Below are 18,346 nucleotides of genomic sequence, written 5' to 3' on the forward strand. Positions count from 1 at the left end.
TATGTTTTCAGTTTGCATATTCAAAATGTAGTAGTTTAGCCTTGACGAAAGGTTGTCCCATTTTAGTTAGATACTCTTCAAATGTAATATTTTAGCATTCATTATCTCTGCAAAGGTTTTGGTATGTGAATTAAATCCATTTTTGTTTTTGTTAAGTATTGCACTCTTGTTTTCTATTTTGCAGTAATAACAAGTAGTGGCTACAGTCCAAGATCAGCACATCAGTACTCGCCGCAGATATATCCCTCCAAGTTAGTGACCACATCTTTTCTAGCCTATCATAGCGAATGACCAAGACTTCAGGCAATTCTGTTGTTCAAAGTTTTCAACAAGTGTTAATACACAATAAATAAATAAAAGTAGTAATGAATGGGGACATAGTTAAGAATTTAAGACTTGATACTGATCCCCATTAGCATCATTTCTCTATTTTTTTTTCTCTCACACAGTTGGTGAAGATCTTAGTCTGGCTCTTAGATGTGCAGTTATCTATTGTTGCACAACGTATATAATTGATTTTGTGCACACATGTAAGGGCAAGATTGAACCCTAGTGGTCAAGTTCTCAAACGTGTGCACCTAAGTTGTGCTGACAGAATATGCTCGAACGCATGGAAACAGGCACTTGATTGGGGAAAAAACACAATTCCATGTGCAAAATGAGTACTTGAATGCATAAGTACTAGTGCAGGGTTTCTCAAACAGGGGTCGCTGCTTGTGTAGGGAAAGCCCCTGGCAAGCCGGGCCGGTGTGTTTACCTGCCCCGTCAGCAGGTCCGGCTGATCACAGCTCTGGGCCAATGGGAGCTGCTGGAAGCGATGGCCAGTAAGTCCCTCGGCCTGCGCCGCTTCCAGCAGCTCCCATTGGCCCGGAGCAGCGAACCGCGGCCAGTGGGAGCCGCGATCGGCTGGACCTGCTGACGGGGCAGGTAAACACACTGGCCCAGCCCACCAGGGGCTTTCACTACACAAGCAGCGACCCCTGTTTGAGAAACCCTGCACTAGATACTTATTCCCTTCCCCCACTTAAAATTGAGATTCTCATGTAGTCACATGACTTCAGAGAGCTGGGACTTTAACAAAACACCAAATATTGTGAGATTTGACATAAAATCACTAGAGTTGGCAGCATACTCATTTGCATGTGGCACTACCAGTTTTGTGCACACATGTTCCTGATTGCAGTGTGAAGTTTGTTTGCTTCTGCATACTTGACAGGGCCAGGTAGGAGGCTATGTTTGAAAATTTGGCATTATGTTTCTAAAATGAGAACATTGAAACATTAGCAGGCTATGCTTTCTTATGCTACTTTGTTTTGGTAAATTTGTATTCACATCATGATATAACAAATATATAATAAAATGACAAGTAAATGTCTAAACTATGCATATTAGAGAGAGACTTTTATATCCTGGGATCAACATGGCTACACAACACTGCATATTAGCGAGACAAGGTGAATGAGGTAATATATTTTATTGGACGAACTTCTGTTGGTGAAAGAAACGCTTTCGAGCTTACACAGAGCTCTTCTTCAGGCAACTACAACAACACTGCGAACAACAATGAACTAAGCGTAGTCTTTCTAATTTCACTTACATGGGGATTTGGCTAACAGTGCATCAGATATTCTTGTCCAAATATATTACAAGATCTTATTGAATTTTTAATTTACTGTAATAATTTTTGGCATCTAAATTAAAGTGTAATCTTTTTCTGATAGCAACTGCTGCCAACTATGCTGAAGTAGTTAGGAAAAAAAGCAAAAGAAATTAGTATTTGATATTTAGTCATGGCTTTTAATGGCTAGGTTTCAGTTACAATAATTCTTCAGAGTGTGTTTGATCACTCTTGGTCCATAAAATCTTATTTGACTTTCCAAGACAAATATTTCTGAATACATTTTTGCAACTCTGGAGGGTAAAATTTTTAAACTTGATTTTATTCACTCTTCCTGTAAAACTTCAGTATGCATAAACAAAAGATTACTTTTATTTCCATTCTTTTTTCTGTAACCCAAATTTTCCAAATGTTGAAAGCCCATCTTGTTAAAGTATTACTGTAGGCATTTTTAATGCCACGCTATGGGCTCGATCCCTCTCCCATTGAAGTCAGAGGGCCAGATCCTCAGCTACAGCTGAACTGCACACAGTACAAGTTTGTGTATTTTGGTGCTTACGTTTGTACTTCCCTGATCCTGCTGCCACTGTGTCTAGGACAGTTCTCCTTCACTGGGTTAGAGCAGCCTGAGGACACCTCTGATTGACTTATGCCAGATGCTCATTGCTCCAAGGGGGGTGGGGCGCAAAACCCTATAGAGCTATGTCAACAGTGGGATGATCCACCTAGGGCTGGATACAGCAGCTTTAAGGTTATATTGTGCTGGTGGTATGGTACAAAACATCCACGCTGCACCAGAGAATGTGACCCAGAGAGTCTCTCCATTTACTTCAGTAAGGTCAGATTGGATTCCAGAAGAGTAATTGTTGACAAAGAAAACTGTTTATTGACTTCTTGAAACCTTTTTCTTTTATTGCTTGAATCAACATGCAAAGTGTTTGTTGCCACAGTAATGCTATCTTTCCTAATATTTAGGCCCTATCCACACATTCTTTCTACACCAGCAGCTCAAACAATGTCTGCCTATTCTGGACAGACCCAGTATTCAGGAATGCAACAGCCTGCAGTCTATACAGCCTACTCACAGACTGGACAGCCTTACAGCTTACCTACTTACGGTATTTTACCTCTCATTGTTATTCCTTCTTAACTAGAAGTAAGATTGTCAACCTGAACATTCTTTACTTTTCTCCCCATCTGCAAGAAAATATTTTAAAGAATCGGTTGAAAATTAATTTCTCACACAGATTTGGGTGTAATGTTGCCAGGCATCAAGACGGAAAGCGGGCTTTCGCAAACACAGTCACCACTGCAGAGTGGGTGCCTCAGTTACAGTCCGGGGTTTTCCACACCACAGCCCGGCCAAACACCGTATTCTTATCAAATGCCAGGTCAGTAACCACCATCGTCATTTTCCGTCTTTCATTTCAGAGGCACTACTTATGAGTGAGGTGTTGCTCAGTGTGAGTAGGAATATCTGAAGTAGGCCTTTAGGTTCAGATGTTCAAAGGTATTTAGCAGGGCTGCCCAGAGGATTCAGGGGGCCTAGGACAAAGCAATTTCAGGGGCCTCTTCCATAAAAAAAAAAGTTGCAATACTATAGAATACTATATTCTCGTGGGGGCCCCTGCGGGGCCCGAGGCCTGAGGCAAATTGCCCCACTTGTCTCCCCCCCCGCTCCCCCGGGCGGCCCTGGTATTTAGGTGCCTATGTTGCATTAAAATAAGTGAAATGTATATGCAGGCTGATATGTGACTTCATGCAAGGTATTATCTTTTAATGTAGCATTATGATATGCATTTCTTTGTAAGAAACAGTTATCAAAAGACCCAGGGCCAGTATCTAAGGGCTTAAAGATGCAGATAGGCACCTAGTGGGATTTTCAAAAGAGTCCAAGCAGGTTAGTCACTTGATTCCCATTGAAATCAATAGGAACAAGGGGCTAGATTCACAAAAGGACTTAGGTACCTGACTGCCACTTCAGGTGCCTAAATCCCAGAATCAGGTCCCATTAGGCTTCACAAAATCCCCGCTCAGCTGCCACTACACCCTGTAGGTGCCTAAACTCACTTGGAACTTTAAATTTTTGTTGCAGTAAAAGTTCCCTTGGGATCTAGGTTACTGCCTTTCAGCATGTGCACTGCAGTCCCATTCCAAGCATGCAGCTGCCCAAGCCCCAGAGTGATGCAGAAACCGGGGAAGGTAGATGTTCCTCCTCCTAACTAGCTTGCCTGCCTATAGGCGAGCTTACACAAAACAATGGGGAAAGGAGGTCTTCTTCTTTCAGTTCTTAACCCAGTGGATAGAGTATTCATCTAGGATGTGAAAAATCCTTGGTTCAGGCCCCCCTTTTACCTGAGTGGGAGACGGGATTTGAACTATTTTATGCTGAGACTGGATGGTTGCAAGTGAAGGTGAACTAAGCAATGAATATACATAAGGAGAGAAAGAACAAAAGAAAAGAAACAAGGGAGTGGTCGAGGCACTGTAGTAAGTGTGAAAAGGTTTTCTTGAACAAAACCACATACTTTCCAAATTTTCTTGAACAATATGAAAAGGAAAAAATAAATCTGGAAGCAGTTTTTCATTTCTGTTGAGCATTCATTAGAATTTTTTGTATTTTAAAGTCAGATTCTCAGTTATTTGTGCTTCTGATTTGACTGTGCTGTAATATGAAAAATGTTTTCAATACACAAATAGGTTCTTATAACAAATTATTTCCTTTAAATTTAGGTTCTAGTTTTACACCCTCATCTACTATTTATGCAAATAATTCAGTCTCGAATTCTACAAACTTCAGTAGTTCACAACAGGTATGAATATTGATACTTTTATATGTGCAACAGAATAAGAAAATATTTTAAGTGATCAGGCAATTGCATAATTTGACAAATTTAGGTTAAAACAGGACTATTGTGATTCAGTGTTTGATAGGACAGCAGTGTACTTTAATATCTAACCACATATTGCAATCTTCATGATAAAATTTGATCAACCTTTTCATTTAAAATACATGATAAAGAAATGGGTTTACTTAATAAATTGCCTTTACTTTTTCCAGGATTATCCATCCTACACAGCTTTTGGCCAAAACCAATATGCACAGTATTATTCAGCATCAACATATGGAGCATATATGACCTCAAACAACACAGCTGATGGCACATCTTCATCATCATCAACCTATCAGCTACAGGAATCTCTCCCTGGCCTGAATAGTCAACCAGGTACAGACCTTCATCCAGGTGAAAAACTTTTGTGTATTTCATCCTGTCAGTTTAGATGTGTGAAAGCAGAATTGTGTAATTTTTCAACATAGGTAATTTTTTAACCAAATTGGGATAAGCATAAACTTTTATACTCATCTTAGTGTCTCTAGAAGAAAAAAAAATATTATGGAAACAATCATGAGATATTTAAAAAAAAAACATGTATATTCAGGTTATATATTAAACCACAACCAAGTAATTTTGGCAAACTGATATATGTATCATTGTGGGAATGAGCAAAAATGGAACAATCAAGTACTGTATGCATCTTTGAGAGTCCAAAACTACTGTGTTGTAGCGGGACCCCTGTAATTCACACTCAAAAAGGCAATCGCTCTTCAGCTCTCAGCAAAGATTTAATAACAGAATGGGGCTGAGACACCTAATAATAATAGTACCTAGCTCTTCATCCATAGATCTCAAAGTGTTTTACAAAGGAGGCTAGTCTGAGAATCCCTATTTTACAGATGGGAAAACTCAGGGCATGTCTACACTATAGACTTAAGTTGTCCTAGGTTAGGTCGAGTTACAGCCACCACAGTAGTTACTGTGGTGATTCATGTCCACACTGCCCTTCTTCTGTCTAGGATGCATGTGCTCACCAGGAACGCTTCCACTAACTTCAGAGAGGCAGTGCCGGGGGCTGAGAGCCAGGGCTGTCAGCTCCACACAATTCCTTGCTAGTAGCTTGACATCCCACCGGGCTGCCCCTCCCCTCTTGGCTCCCTGTTCCCCACCACAAATGGGGCAGCTGACCAGACACTGGGCACAGATCTGCACACCAGGAGTCCTGGTCCCCTCCATCAGGAGCACTGCAGCCAACTGGAGTGTGGGCATGGAGCTCCCCGCTGAGCGCAGCTGTGCTCCCAGTGGGGAGCCGAGACCCCAGGGGGCAGCCGGGCTGGAGTGGGAAGCCAGGACCCTGGGGAGCAACAGGGCTCACTGCGGGGATCCAGGAGCCAAAGTGGCTCAGCTGGGGAGCCAGGTACCGGCTTTCTTGTCAACTTCACAGCTCCGTGAAATTGACGAGAATGATAGTCAATAGATGTAAGTAATGCAGTGTCTACAGGGACACTGTGTTGCCCTAAATATACCAACATAAGCCCTACGCCTCTGGTGGAGGTGGAGTTATGATGGTGTAGTAGGGCACTTACATCAGCGGGAACAAGGCTGTAGTGTGTTCACTGATGTAATTAAAGCAGCTTGTATTGACCTAACACTTTAGTGTAGACGAGGCCTAGGCACAGAGAAGTGAAGTGACTGGTCGAAAGTCACCCAGGAGGCCAGTGGCAGAGCCAGGAATAGAATCTACATCTCCAGAGTCAGTCCAGTGCTCTATCCACTAGGTCACGCTGCCTCCCTTATTACAGCATATTTACTAGTACAGTATATCGTGAAGTATTATCATAAATAATTAAAACCAAACTACAGTCATTTATTTATTTAGACAAGCACTTTTTAATGTGCATGTCATATTGCTAACTCACAAAATTCAGCAAGTCACAATAGAGCTATCAGGTATTAGTATCAATCTATTTAAATTATATTAAAAGAGTTACAGTTGCAAAGTAAAGCACTCAGAAGCCATTACAAGACAAAGTTAAGTTTGCCCGACTAATTATGTACCCTGGGGCATAAAGCATTACAGTATTTTATTATATAATCACCATATTTACAGGACCCCGTCTCATTCAATGCATGAGGTGGATGTTGCTCTGTGAATGAGGCAGCTGTTCAGTTTTTTTTTATCCCCATCATCCACCTTATAGCTCCATGCCTGTTTCATATACTGCACATCATCCAAATACTGCTGCCCATAAGAATTGCTTTTCCTTCTTTGTAGTGCTCATTATATTAGTAGGTGAGCATGTCGCAGAGGTTAATGAATTGATCCTTGCAACACCCCTGCAAAGTCAAGCAGTATTATCCTCATTTTACAAATGTGAGACTGTGGTACAGAGAAATTAAGTGTGGCTTGCTCAAGATCACATACAAAGTCTGTGAGAGAGACAATAAAAGACTCCAGATCTCCAAGGTCTCTGCCTAGTGCCACATGTGCTTTATTTGTCTTCCAGGGGACCCTGCTTCATTCATCATACAGTAACTCCTCACTTAACATTGTAGTTATGTTCCTGAAAAATGCGACTTTAAGCGAAACGATGCTAAACTAATCCAATTTCCCCACAATAATTAATGTAAATGAGGGGGTTAGATCAGTGATGAGCTGCCAATTTTTTAACAACGGGTTCCCTCCTCCCTCCAAAATTTTAACAACGGGTTCCCTCCTTCCCCCCCCCTCCATGGGGGGGGGTCGTGCCCCATCCAACCCCTCATGTTCCTTAACACACACACTCCGAGACCCCTGACCCATCCCCCCCTTCCCTGTCCCCTGACTGCCCCTTGCCGCCCCACCCAACCCCTCCTCTCATTCTCAATGGCCCCCCAGAACCCCTACCCCATCCAACCACCCCTTCTCTCTGTCCCTGAGTGCCCCCACCACCTCATCCAACCCTGCTCTTTCCTGACTTGCCCCCATTCAATCCCCCTGTTCCCTGCCCTCTGACTGCCCTGACCACTATCCACCCCCCAACAACCCACCCCCTCCCTGCCCCCTTACCACACTGCCTGGGGACCGGGTCCACTCTGCCAGGACCACGACGCGCCGCTCGGCCGACTGGCCGGGCCGGCGCCGGGGCCGGGCCGCTCGGGCCGAGCCACTCGGCCCGACTCCCCGGGCCGGGCCGGCACCGGGGCCCGGCCGCTCGGCCCGACTCCCCGGGCCGGCACCGGGGCCTGGCTGCTCGGCAGCAGCCGCGGGGCCCGACTCCCCGGGCCGGCGCTGGGCTGGAGGGAGCCGCGGTCTGGGACCGGGAGCTGCTGAGCCAGCCGCACCTCCCCTCCCCCTCCGCGCCCCAGCTTACCTGCTGGCTGCCTCCATGCTGCTTGTTCAGGCTTCCCGCGAACATCTGATTCGCGGGAAGCAGGGGAGGGGGAGGAGAAGGGGGCGGAGCAGGAGAGGAGTGGGCGGGAACTTTTGTTAAATTTAGCAGCCCTTAACAAGCGGTTCTAAAATGGCTGCTAAATTTAACAACGGGTTCCCGCGAACCCGTGCGAACCCGCTGCAGCTCACCCCTGGGTTAGATTCCAGGAAAGTTTTTTTCACCAGATAGGTTTCAGAGTAGTAACTGTGTTAGTCTGTATCCGCAAAAAGAACAGGAGTACTTGTGGCACCTTAGAGACTAACAAATTTATTTGAGCGTAAGCTTTCGTGGGCTACAGCCCACTTCTTCAGATGCATAGAATGGAACACACAGACAAGAGATATTTATACATACAGAGAACATGAAAAGGTGAAAGTACCCATACCAACTGGAAGAGTCCAATCAATTGACAAAAGACACCTGATAAAAGACTATATTATATACACACACATACAGTATAAGTTTTGAACAAACAATTTAATACTGGTACACAGTGATGATGATTGTGAAGCTTGGTTGAGGTGGAGGAGTCAGAGGATGGGATATTTCCCAGGGAATGCCTTACTGCTAAATGAACTAGCAATTGACTGAGCCCTCAAGGGTTAACTCTCACAACACTCTACAAGGCAGCAGGAAAGGAGGGAAGGCAGACAGAGACCCACACTCTGTGCGTGAGAGAAAAAGTATGCATTTCCCCTTTAAGTAACTGATCCCAGGCTTAAGTACACTGCCTTGTTAATTAAATCAGCTTGCTGAGACCTGAGACCCGCAGCTACTGCCTAGAAGCTCCCTCCCTCCATCCTGTGTCCCCCCCGCTCTATGGAAGATGGGGGAGGGGGAGACACCCTGACATTAGCCCCCTACTTCTCCCCTTCCCCCATACTGCAAGCAGGAGCAGCTCCAAGGCAGAGGGCAGGAGCAGCACATGGCAGTGGAGGGAGGGACAGCTGCTGCACAGGGAACTTAGGGGAGTGGGGAGCTGATAGGGGGGCCCTGGTTCCAACCACCCACCAGCTAGCTGCAATGGGCTGCTCTTCCTGCAAGCAGTGGACAAAACAGGCAGCTGCCAAAGTCGTTAAAAGGGAGCATTTCACAACTTTAAACGAGCATGTTCCCTAATTGATCAGCAACTTAACATCGAAACAACATTAACCGGGACAACTTAAGTGAGGAGTTCCTGTATAGTGAAATAGTAAGAAAGTTTGTTGAAACACATGAGCATGTCTCCCTTTTAGCTTATGCATCTGAACTTGTAAATCTGCCAATGCACTTCCCATTTCTGTGAAGTGCTGAATGAGTCATGCGACACTGTGTGCACGGTGCAACACCCATTTTGAAAATACATTGCATGCCTGTGTTCTTGTGTGTTACTTTAAAAATACACTTGCCTAAATGGAGTGCTGCATTCTGAATGCTTAGCCATAGTTTAGAGCTTGTGAACATTACTGATACCCTAGGTCACATCTTAGCACTACAGTGGCCTGGATCAGCACATTCTATCTACAGAGATTTGTTGGCTGGAGAACCATGGGCTGTGTCATTTAAAATCTAAGATAGATGCATCCAGGTGCGTCACTCTCCAATACTGTCTGACCAGGAGGACAAGGTTTCTTTTCCTGCCCAGAGGGCAGAGGATCCTTAATCTAATCAAACAGCTGTGACTCCAAACTCAACAATCAAATCCTAATTATGACAGTATTTATTGAATAAAGAGAGATGGTAACCAGATGAAAAACATAAAAACAGACACTCTTACCATTGATTGATACAAGCTACAAGAAGCCGCATGACTGCAGGTCAGGAAAACAGTTACAACGGTAAAGGATTGGTAGTAGTGTCCTGTGTGCTGATATCAGGGTCGCAATGTATGGTTTCTTTCTTGAAGCTGTCCGCTTCTCTTGGCTTTTCTCCCACCAGTCTGTGTGCCTTCACCTTCCAGCCAAGGACTGACCCTTACTTAGGGCTATACTTTTAAGTCACAGCCCTGTCTTGGGGGCAATATGGTAGCCCAATCTTTTCTCCCCAAGCTCTCTATCATGAGTGAGGGGTTTGCTGGCTGCACCTTCCTATGGGATGAGTTAGCCTGACTCCTCTGGTGCAATTCACCTGCACTGATGTCCCCAGGCCATGGCCTGCCTCCTATTTACCTTCTTTGGGGTATTGTGCATCCATTGACAGATATAAAGAGACTAGGGAACAATTATAGCTGTCCGACAGATTCTCAGGGTGCGGGAATACTCCCGGTAACCCAGCCACCACACACCAGTGTACAGGCCAGATTCTTTATTTCACAGACCCTACTCTGTGTGACAGTACATCCGTACATGTTCATTGGGACGTAGCAGAACTTGTTCTGTCTGGCCTCTCACGCTTTGGGGGTACAGGAAACCTGTACAGAAAACCTGTAGTTTCTTCTAAAAGTGGCATTATAGCAAAACTCCTGTGGAGAATGCACAGACAATGCTAACTTAATGTGTTCGGGCACAGACATCCATTCCAGCAAGCACAGAGAGAGCCCAGAGACCTGCTGCTGTTCTCTAATGCTATTATGAGCATGGTTTTAATTTATAATGCTGACTGGACCTTCACCATGTTCCATAAGCAGCTTAAAGCCAGGCCCAGTCATGTACTGTGTTTGAAGTTATTGATGGTGTGATGTCACGTTGGCCTGAGGGATGTTGCCAGTAACGGCCTAGTGAAAAGAGGAAAGTGGCATGTGAATCTTAGCAACTTCTTCCCTTTAGCAGGGAAGGGAACCCAGCTGCTTCTGGAGCTTGGAGGATGGCACTAGGACATCGTGGCTCAGAGGTAGCAATTGCAAAGAGCTTCTGGTTACTGCTTCACCTGGTGGGTAGGGAAAGGGCATAGTGAGCCCTGCTGCTGGTATACTGGGATAATGGTGCTAGGGCCTGCCTGGGCACAGGAAGGAATAAGTATGTGCACGAATCAGTCTGCGTTGACTTTCCTTGTGCACACAGCACACATTGGAATTTTCACTGGGTTTGTGTGTATGCCTGGGTCAGGGGTGGCTCTAGCTTTTTTGCCGCCCCAAGCACGGCAGGCAGGCTGCTTTCGGCAGCTTGCCTGAGGGAGGTCCCCGGTCCCGCGGCTTCAGTGTACCCGCCACAGAATTGCTGCCGAATCCGCGGGACCAGCGGACCTCCCTCAGGCAAGCCGCTGAAGGCTGCCTGACTGCCGCCCTCGCAGGGACCAGCAGGGCGCCCCCCGCAGCTTGCCGCCGCAGGCACTCATTTGGTGCGCTGGTGCCTGGAGCCACCGCTGGCCTGGGTCTTCCCTTCTGGAAGCCCCTTTTGCAACAACCGTGCTCTTACTCTTCTTGCTCAATTCGGTCATGGCAGGTTCAGTGGCAGGGAAGGTTTTGTGCTGGCCCTGCACCAGTACCTGAGTATCACTATGTCTGTAATAACAGGCCATACCATGTTCATGCTTAACACTTTCCTGTCACTTTATTGTAGCCATACTCTCACTTGCCAGTGAATGAAGTTTTCCAAACAGGATCCTTAGCTATGTGTTGAATATAGAAAAAAGGAAAGAATTTCAAGCATTGCAATTAATATTTCTAACTTCGGTGAACTGCACTAGGACTTCCCTATCTCTAAATAAGTACACACATTTTTGGGTGCTTCTGTTTGCATTTCTATCAGATTTGACACACATTCTTACTGCACCATAGATCTGCATTTTGGTCAGTTTTTTTTTTAAGTTTAAATTTTCTGAAGCTGTTTAAAGATTAAAAAAAAATATGTTTCCCCTTTAATATGGATGAGCCTGCTGTTTGTAAAAAGCAAATCCAGCAATTAAGCCTACAGTTGTTCAAAAACCCAAGCACTACTGACTTCTGCAGTTCTAAAATAGAAGCATGCCTTGCATTCAAGTAAGAGACAGCTGGTAATTCTGATTTAGAGATTAGTTTAATGAAATAAAGTTGGCTCTAAATACCCAGAACTTACATGGTACAGTGATTAGTTACAGTACTGATTAATGGGTAATTATGCAATCATATACAGTGTTGGTCCAAGGAGAAGCCTGGGGCAATTGGTAATGATTAATGTTAAATGGAAATTGTAAATAGCATTCAGTTGTTTACTTCAGCTTTTAGGAGCTTTCATAGAAGATTTAGAAAGATTGTTTTAATTTTTGGAAGAATTAAGAAAATTGAATAATTCGGAACAAATGCTTTAATATGTTACTTTGTAATTGAATCTTGATTTTATAAAACATTACATTTTTCACATATATTAAATTTTCCCTTGTGTTTAAAATAATTAAAAGGTTCAGGCCAGACATTAGGTTTCTTTTCTCTTATTCTGCGTTTTGTGTAGTCTTGGAAGAGCTAGTAAATAACATTTCCTTTGATAAGGGTCCCCTCCTATAAGACACACATTCAGAACTCTTGGTGAAGTCAATGGAAGTTCTGGTTGTGCCGGATTCCAGTTTGGAGTTGTCATTTTGTACTTTATTTAACCAACCATATTTTCTTCTCTCTCTTGTGGAGCACAAGCCAATACTCCTTGGCCTTACTTACTTCCCCATTACCTTTAGTGCCTTTCCTGCTATTGGCATCACTCAGGGAATAGAGTTGGCTAATTAATCAGAACTCCCTCTCCTGACTAATTCTGCAACAGCAAAGCAAGATTACAATGGAGTCATGATTAAATGGAAGTGATTTATTTCTGTTTAATTTCCCTATCATTCCTCAGCAAATTATAATAATTTTAGATTGGGATAAAATTTTCAAAAGTGCCTAAGGACCAGATTTTTAAAGTTATTAATTTAGGTGCTGGTATTTATAGAGTTGCAGATATGTGCCTAAATGCCTTTAAAATCTGGCCCTCAGTAATTTAGGGGAATCTAAGACCCATTTTCAAAAGTGATTTATGCATTTGGAAACATAAGCCTCATTGAAAGTCGGTTGGATTTAGACTCTTATGTGCCTCAGTCATGTTTGAAAATGGATATTAGACTCCTAACTCATTTAGGCACTTTTGAAAGTTTATACTAGATCAAATTTTAGCTTTGTTTTCTTGCCTCTATCAGTCTGTCCCTGCACTCTCCCACCCCACCCCAACCCAACCCAACCCAACCTTCCTGAGGGTACGTATGCAGCTTTGCCATTTGTGTGTAATGCAGCCCTACTAGTGAATGTAGTAGACATGACTTTTCTATACGGTTTCATAGGATGGTTTTAAAGCTTATAGAAAGTATTTTTCTATTAATTAGGCATTTAGAATAATTGCTATATAGCCCTATTTAATTTCTATAGACCTCTACTGGTTACACCTCTATAGAAATTTTCTCTGAGGACATTCTCATGGGTAGTATGTATGCATGTAGAATAAAATATTAAACTAAATACAGAGACATGGATTACTGAATGGTATAAAGAAACACTTTGAATAAAACTTATTTTCTAGGGCTTTCAAAAGTTATCAGTATTGTACTTTGATTTTTGTTTGATGTTTTTAGTAAGAATCAGTGTTTACAAACTACTTGCTACTTCACTCATTGGGCTATTTTGCTGGGGAAGCACTAAAACAAAAAAGCTAGATTTGGATGTAATTTTGTTTTTATCTTACGTGGGGCAAAGAAAGAAATGTGAATGTGCATTATGTTGGAATAGTTCTGTTTTGCATGAAATGATTGTGCAGCCACTACAGCAAATGATTGGAAAATAGGTAAATACATAATTACTTTTCATTAGAATCTCATATATATACACACAGATAGATTTCATATCTTTTCATTAGAATCTCATATATATACACACAGATAGATTTCCATCTCTTTAGTTGTGTATAATTGAAGATCTGTATCAGATCATAATTGTGCCATTATCATTTGTGTGGGCTTTAAGTTGTTACATAGATTTTAAGAAAGTTTGGAATTCTTTTAATTCCCTCACATGACAAACAGGATTTTAATCTAATCGGGACATAATAACAACTTTGAAGACACTCCTCATTGTTCCATTTTACTTCATAGAATAAGCAGGGTTGGAAGGGACCTTAAGAGGTCATCTAGTCCAACCCCCTGCTCAAAGCAGAACCAATCCCCAGACAGATTTTTACCCCAGTTCCCTAAATGGCCCCCTCAAGGATTGAGCTCAACAACCCTGGGTTTAGCAGGCCAATGCTCAAACCACTGAGCTAGCTCTCCCCCAAAACCTACAGCACCCAGTATTCCCAGGAGGTCTCCCATCCAAGTACTAACCAGGCCCAACCCTGCCTAGCTTCCAAGATCAGATGAGATCGGGGGTGTTCAGGGTGGGGTAGACTTATTTAACAACCTTTGGCACGTTGTTCACTAAGAGCAATAATGAACTAAATGATTTACTTAATGGCAATACAAATAATTATTTTTACTAGAAATCTGTAAATTCACTCAACCAAGTGTCTGTAATTCTCTGGGTCCTCTCTGTTCCCTCTTTTTAAAGATATGTGCTCTGTTTGCCCTTCTCTAGACCTTTGGGACCTTATCTATCCTCCATGAGTTCTCAAAGATAATCACTAATGGTTCAGAAATTGCTTCAGCTAGTTCCTTAAGTACCTTAGGGTGAATTGTGGCAGGCCTTGCTAACTTGAATACATCTAATTTATCTACTAGAGCAGTTAACTCACACAATTAACTCAGATTAATTGCAGTTTTAATTGCACTGTTAAACAATAGAATACCAATATAAATTTATGAAATATTTTTGGATGTTTTTAATATATTGATTTCAATTACAACATAGAATACAAAGTGTACACTATTCACTTTATATTATTTTATTAAGAACATAAGAACGGCCGTACCGGGTCAGACCAAAGGTCCATCTAGCCCAGTATCTGTCTACCGACAGTGGCCAATGCCAGGTGCCCCAGAGGGAGTGAATCTAACAGGCAATGATCAAGTGATCACTCTCCTGCCATCCATCTCCATCCTCTGACAAACAGAGGCTAGGGGCACCATTCCTTACCCACCCTGGCTAATAGCCATTTATGGACTTAACCTCCATGAATTTATCCAGTTCTCTTTTAAATGCTGTTATAGTCCTAGCCTTCACAACCTCCTCAGGTAAGGAGTTCCACAAGTTGACTGTGCGCTGCGTGAAGAACTTCCTTTTATTTGTTTAAAACCTGCTGCCTATTAATTTCATTTGATGACCCCTAGTTCTTGTACTATGGGAATAAGTAAATAACTTTTCCTTATCCACTTTCTCCACACCACTCATGATTTTATATACCTCTATCATATCCCCCCTTAGTCTCCTCTTTTCCAAGTTGAAGAGTCCTAGCCTCTTTAATCTTTCCTCATATGGGACCCTCTCCAAACCCCTAATCATTTTAGTTGCCCTTTTCTGAACCTTTTCTAGTGCCAGTATATCTTTTTTGAGGTGAGGAGACCACATCTGTACACAGTATTCGAGATTTGGGCATACCATGGATTTATATAAGGGCAATACTTTACATTTATCCACATTCAATTTCATTTGCCATTTTGTTGCCCAATCACTTAGTTTTGTGAGATCTTTTTGAAGTTCTTCACAGTCTGTTTTGGTCTTAACTATCTTGAGCAGTTTAGTATCATATAAGGGCATCATATAAGGGCATCTTTTTGAAGTTCTTCACAGTCTGTTTTGGTCTTAACTATCTTGAGCAGTTTAGTATCATATAAGGGCATTACTTTACATTTATCCACATTCAATTTCATTTGCCATTTTGTTGCCCAATCACTTAGTTTTGTGAGATCTTTTTGAAGTTCTTCACAGTCTGTTTTGGTCTTAACTATCTTGAGCAGTTTAGTATCATCTGCAAACTTTGCCACCTCACTTTTTACCCCTTTCTCCAGATCATTTATGAATAAATTGAATAGGATTGGTCCTAGGACTGACCCTTGGGGAACACCACTAGTTACCCCTCTCCATTCTGAGAATTTACCATTAATTCCTACCCTTTGTTCCCTATCTTTTAACCAGTTCTCAATCCAGGAAAGGACCTTCCCTTTTATCCCATGACAGCTTAATTTACGTAACAGCCTTTGGTGAGGGACCTTGTCAAAGGCTTTCTGGAAATCTAAGTATACTATGTCCACTGGATCCCCCTTGTCCACATGTTCTTTGACCCCTTCAAAGAACTCTAATAGATTAGTAAGACACGATTTCCCTTTACAGAAACCATGTTGACTATTGCTCAACAGTTTGTTTTTCTATGTGTCTGACAATTTTATTCTTAAGTATTTTTTCGACTAATTTGCCTGGTACTGACGTTAGACTTACCGGTCTGTAATTGCCGGGATCACCTCTAGAGCCCTTTTTAAATATTGGCGTTACATTAGCTAACTTCCAGTCATTGGGTACCGAAGCCGATTTAAAGGACAGGTTACAAATATTAGCTAATAGTTACAAATATTTGCACTGTAAAAATCATTAAAGAAATAGTATTTTTCAATTCACCTCATACAAGTAGTGTAATGCAACCTCTTTATCATGAAAGCACAACTTACAAATGTAGAATTTTTTGTTACAGAACTGCACTCAAAAACAAAACAATGTAAAACTTTATAGCCTACAAGCCACTCAGTCCTACTTCTTGTGAAGCTAGTTGCTAAGGGTATGTCTTCACAACCAGATGGATCGGCAGGCAGCGATCAATCCACCGGTGATCGATTTATCGTGTCTAGTCTATATGCAATAAATCGATCCCCGAGCGCTCTCAGTCGACTCCTGTACTCCAGCTCGGTGAAAGGCGCAGGTAGAGTCGACGGGGGAGCTGAAGTTGCGTAACTTAGATTGATCCCTCCCCTCAGTGTAGACCAGGCCTAAGACAAACAAGTTTGTTTACATTTACAGGAAATAATGCTACTCACTTATTTACAGTGTCATGCGAAAGTGAGAACAGATGTTCACATGACACATTTGTAGCTGTTTTGGATTGTTATCGAGCAAAACCCATCATCAGCATGGACGCTTGTCCTATGGAATGGTGATTGAAACGTGAAGGGACATATGAATCTTTAGCACATCTGGCACATAAATATCTTGCAATGCCGGCTACAACAGTCGCATGAGAACGCCTGTTCTCACTTTCGGGTGACATTGTAAACAAGAAGCGGGCAGCATTATCTCCTGCAAATGTAAACAGACTTGTTTGAGTGATTGGCTGAACAAGAAGTGGGCTTGTAGGCTCTAAAGTTTTACATTGTTTTATTTTTGAATGCAGTTATTTTTTGTACATAACTCTACATTTGTAAGTTCAAGTTTCAGGATAAAGAGATTTCACTACAGTACTTGTATTAAGTGAATTGAAAAATACTATTTCTTTTATTTTTACAGTGCAAATATTTATAATAAAAATAAATATAAAGTGAGCACATTACACTTTTTATTCTGTGTTGTAATTGAAATCAATATATTTGAAAATGTAGAAAACATCCAAAAATATTTATATAAATTGTATACTATTTTTAACAGTGCAATTAATCATGATTAATTTTTTTAATCACTTGACGGTCCTACTATCTACATATTTTAATCTGTTCCCCCTTGTTGTTAATATTGTCTTAAGCATTTAGTCACAAACAACCTTTTTAGTGATGACTGCAGCAAAATAGGTTTTTCACACCTCAGCCTTCTTGATGTCACCCGTTACTAGCTCTCCTTCTCTGCTGCTAAATAACGGACTTAAATTTTCCTTTGTCTTTCTCTTGTCCTTAATGTACTTATAGAACCTCTTTTTAACTGTTATGTCCCTTGCTAGGTGTAACTCATTTTGTGCTTTAGCCTTTCTGATTTTGTCCCTACATGCCTTTACTATCCTTTTGTATACATCCTTAGCAATTTATTCATCTTTCCACTCTTTGTAGGATTCCTTTTTGATTTTCACATAATTAAAGAGCTCCTGATAAAGGCATATTGGCCTCTTACTGGTCTTCCTATCTTTCCTTATCATTGTGAGAGTTTGCTCTTATGCCTTTAATATTGTCTCTCTGAGAATCTGCCAATTCTCCCGAACTCCTTTTTCCATTAGATTTTCTTTTCGTGGGACCATACCTATTAGTGCTCTCAGTTTGTTAAAGTCTGCTTTTTTGAAGTCCATTGTCCTTATTGTGGTGCTTTTACTTCTTTCTTTCCTTAGAATCATGAAATCTATCATTTCATGATCACTTTCACCCAAATTGTCTTCTACCTATCTTTCTACCTTCAGATTAATAACCACAAAAAATAACTGTTTGTCAGAATCAAGCCTACACTGGCTGCCACTGGATACCTCCTTCACCTTTTTAATAGTCTGTAAAGATATTAATATCTCAGTATGTAAGTTATGACTATACAGTGTAGGGTCATTGACTGGCCAATTTTGAGACAAAGTTTTTTCTGGTTTTGATTGCTGTGTGGACAGTGAAGGGGGCAGAGTTCAGGTTGCGTGTTTAACTGAAATATGTACATGTTATTGAGTTACTGTGGTTTGACTACAGCT

At 42.0% G+C, this 18,346-nt stretch overlaps 1 protein-coding gene and 1 pseudogene across 1 annotated transcript in view; one reads left to right on the forward strand and one right to left on the reverse strand.

Annotated features, from left to right (window-relative positions):
• The window catches only part of EYA4 (EYA transcriptional coactivator and phosphatase 4), a 198,819-nt gene that overhangs the window by 146,864 nt on the left and 33,609 nt on the right, over positions 1–18,346 (forward strand). Inside the window, exons 6-10 of the mRNA XM_045012059.1 lie at positions 185–251; positions 2,594–2,736; positions 2,866–3,009; positions 4,352–4,431; positions 4,680–4,845. Coding sequence (XP_044867994.1) covers positions 185–251; positions 2,594–2,736; positions 2,866–3,009; positions 4,352–4,431; positions 4,680–4,845 — 600 coding nt within the window. The remainder of the gene's footprint in view (positions 1–184; positions 252–2,593; positions 2,737–2,865; positions 3,010–4,351; positions 4,432–4,679; positions 4,846–18,346) is intronic.
• LOC123367708 lies at positions 14,051–14,169 on the reverse strand (annotated as a pseudogene).

The sequence above is a fragment of the Mauremys mutica genome, chromosome 3 (assembly GCF_020497125.1).
Source record: "Mauremys mutica isolate MM-2020 ecotype Southern chromosome 3, ASM2049712v1, whole genome shotgun sequence".
Lineage (NCBI taxonomy): Eukaryota > Metazoa > Chordata > Testudines > Geoemydidae > Mauremys > Mauremys mutica.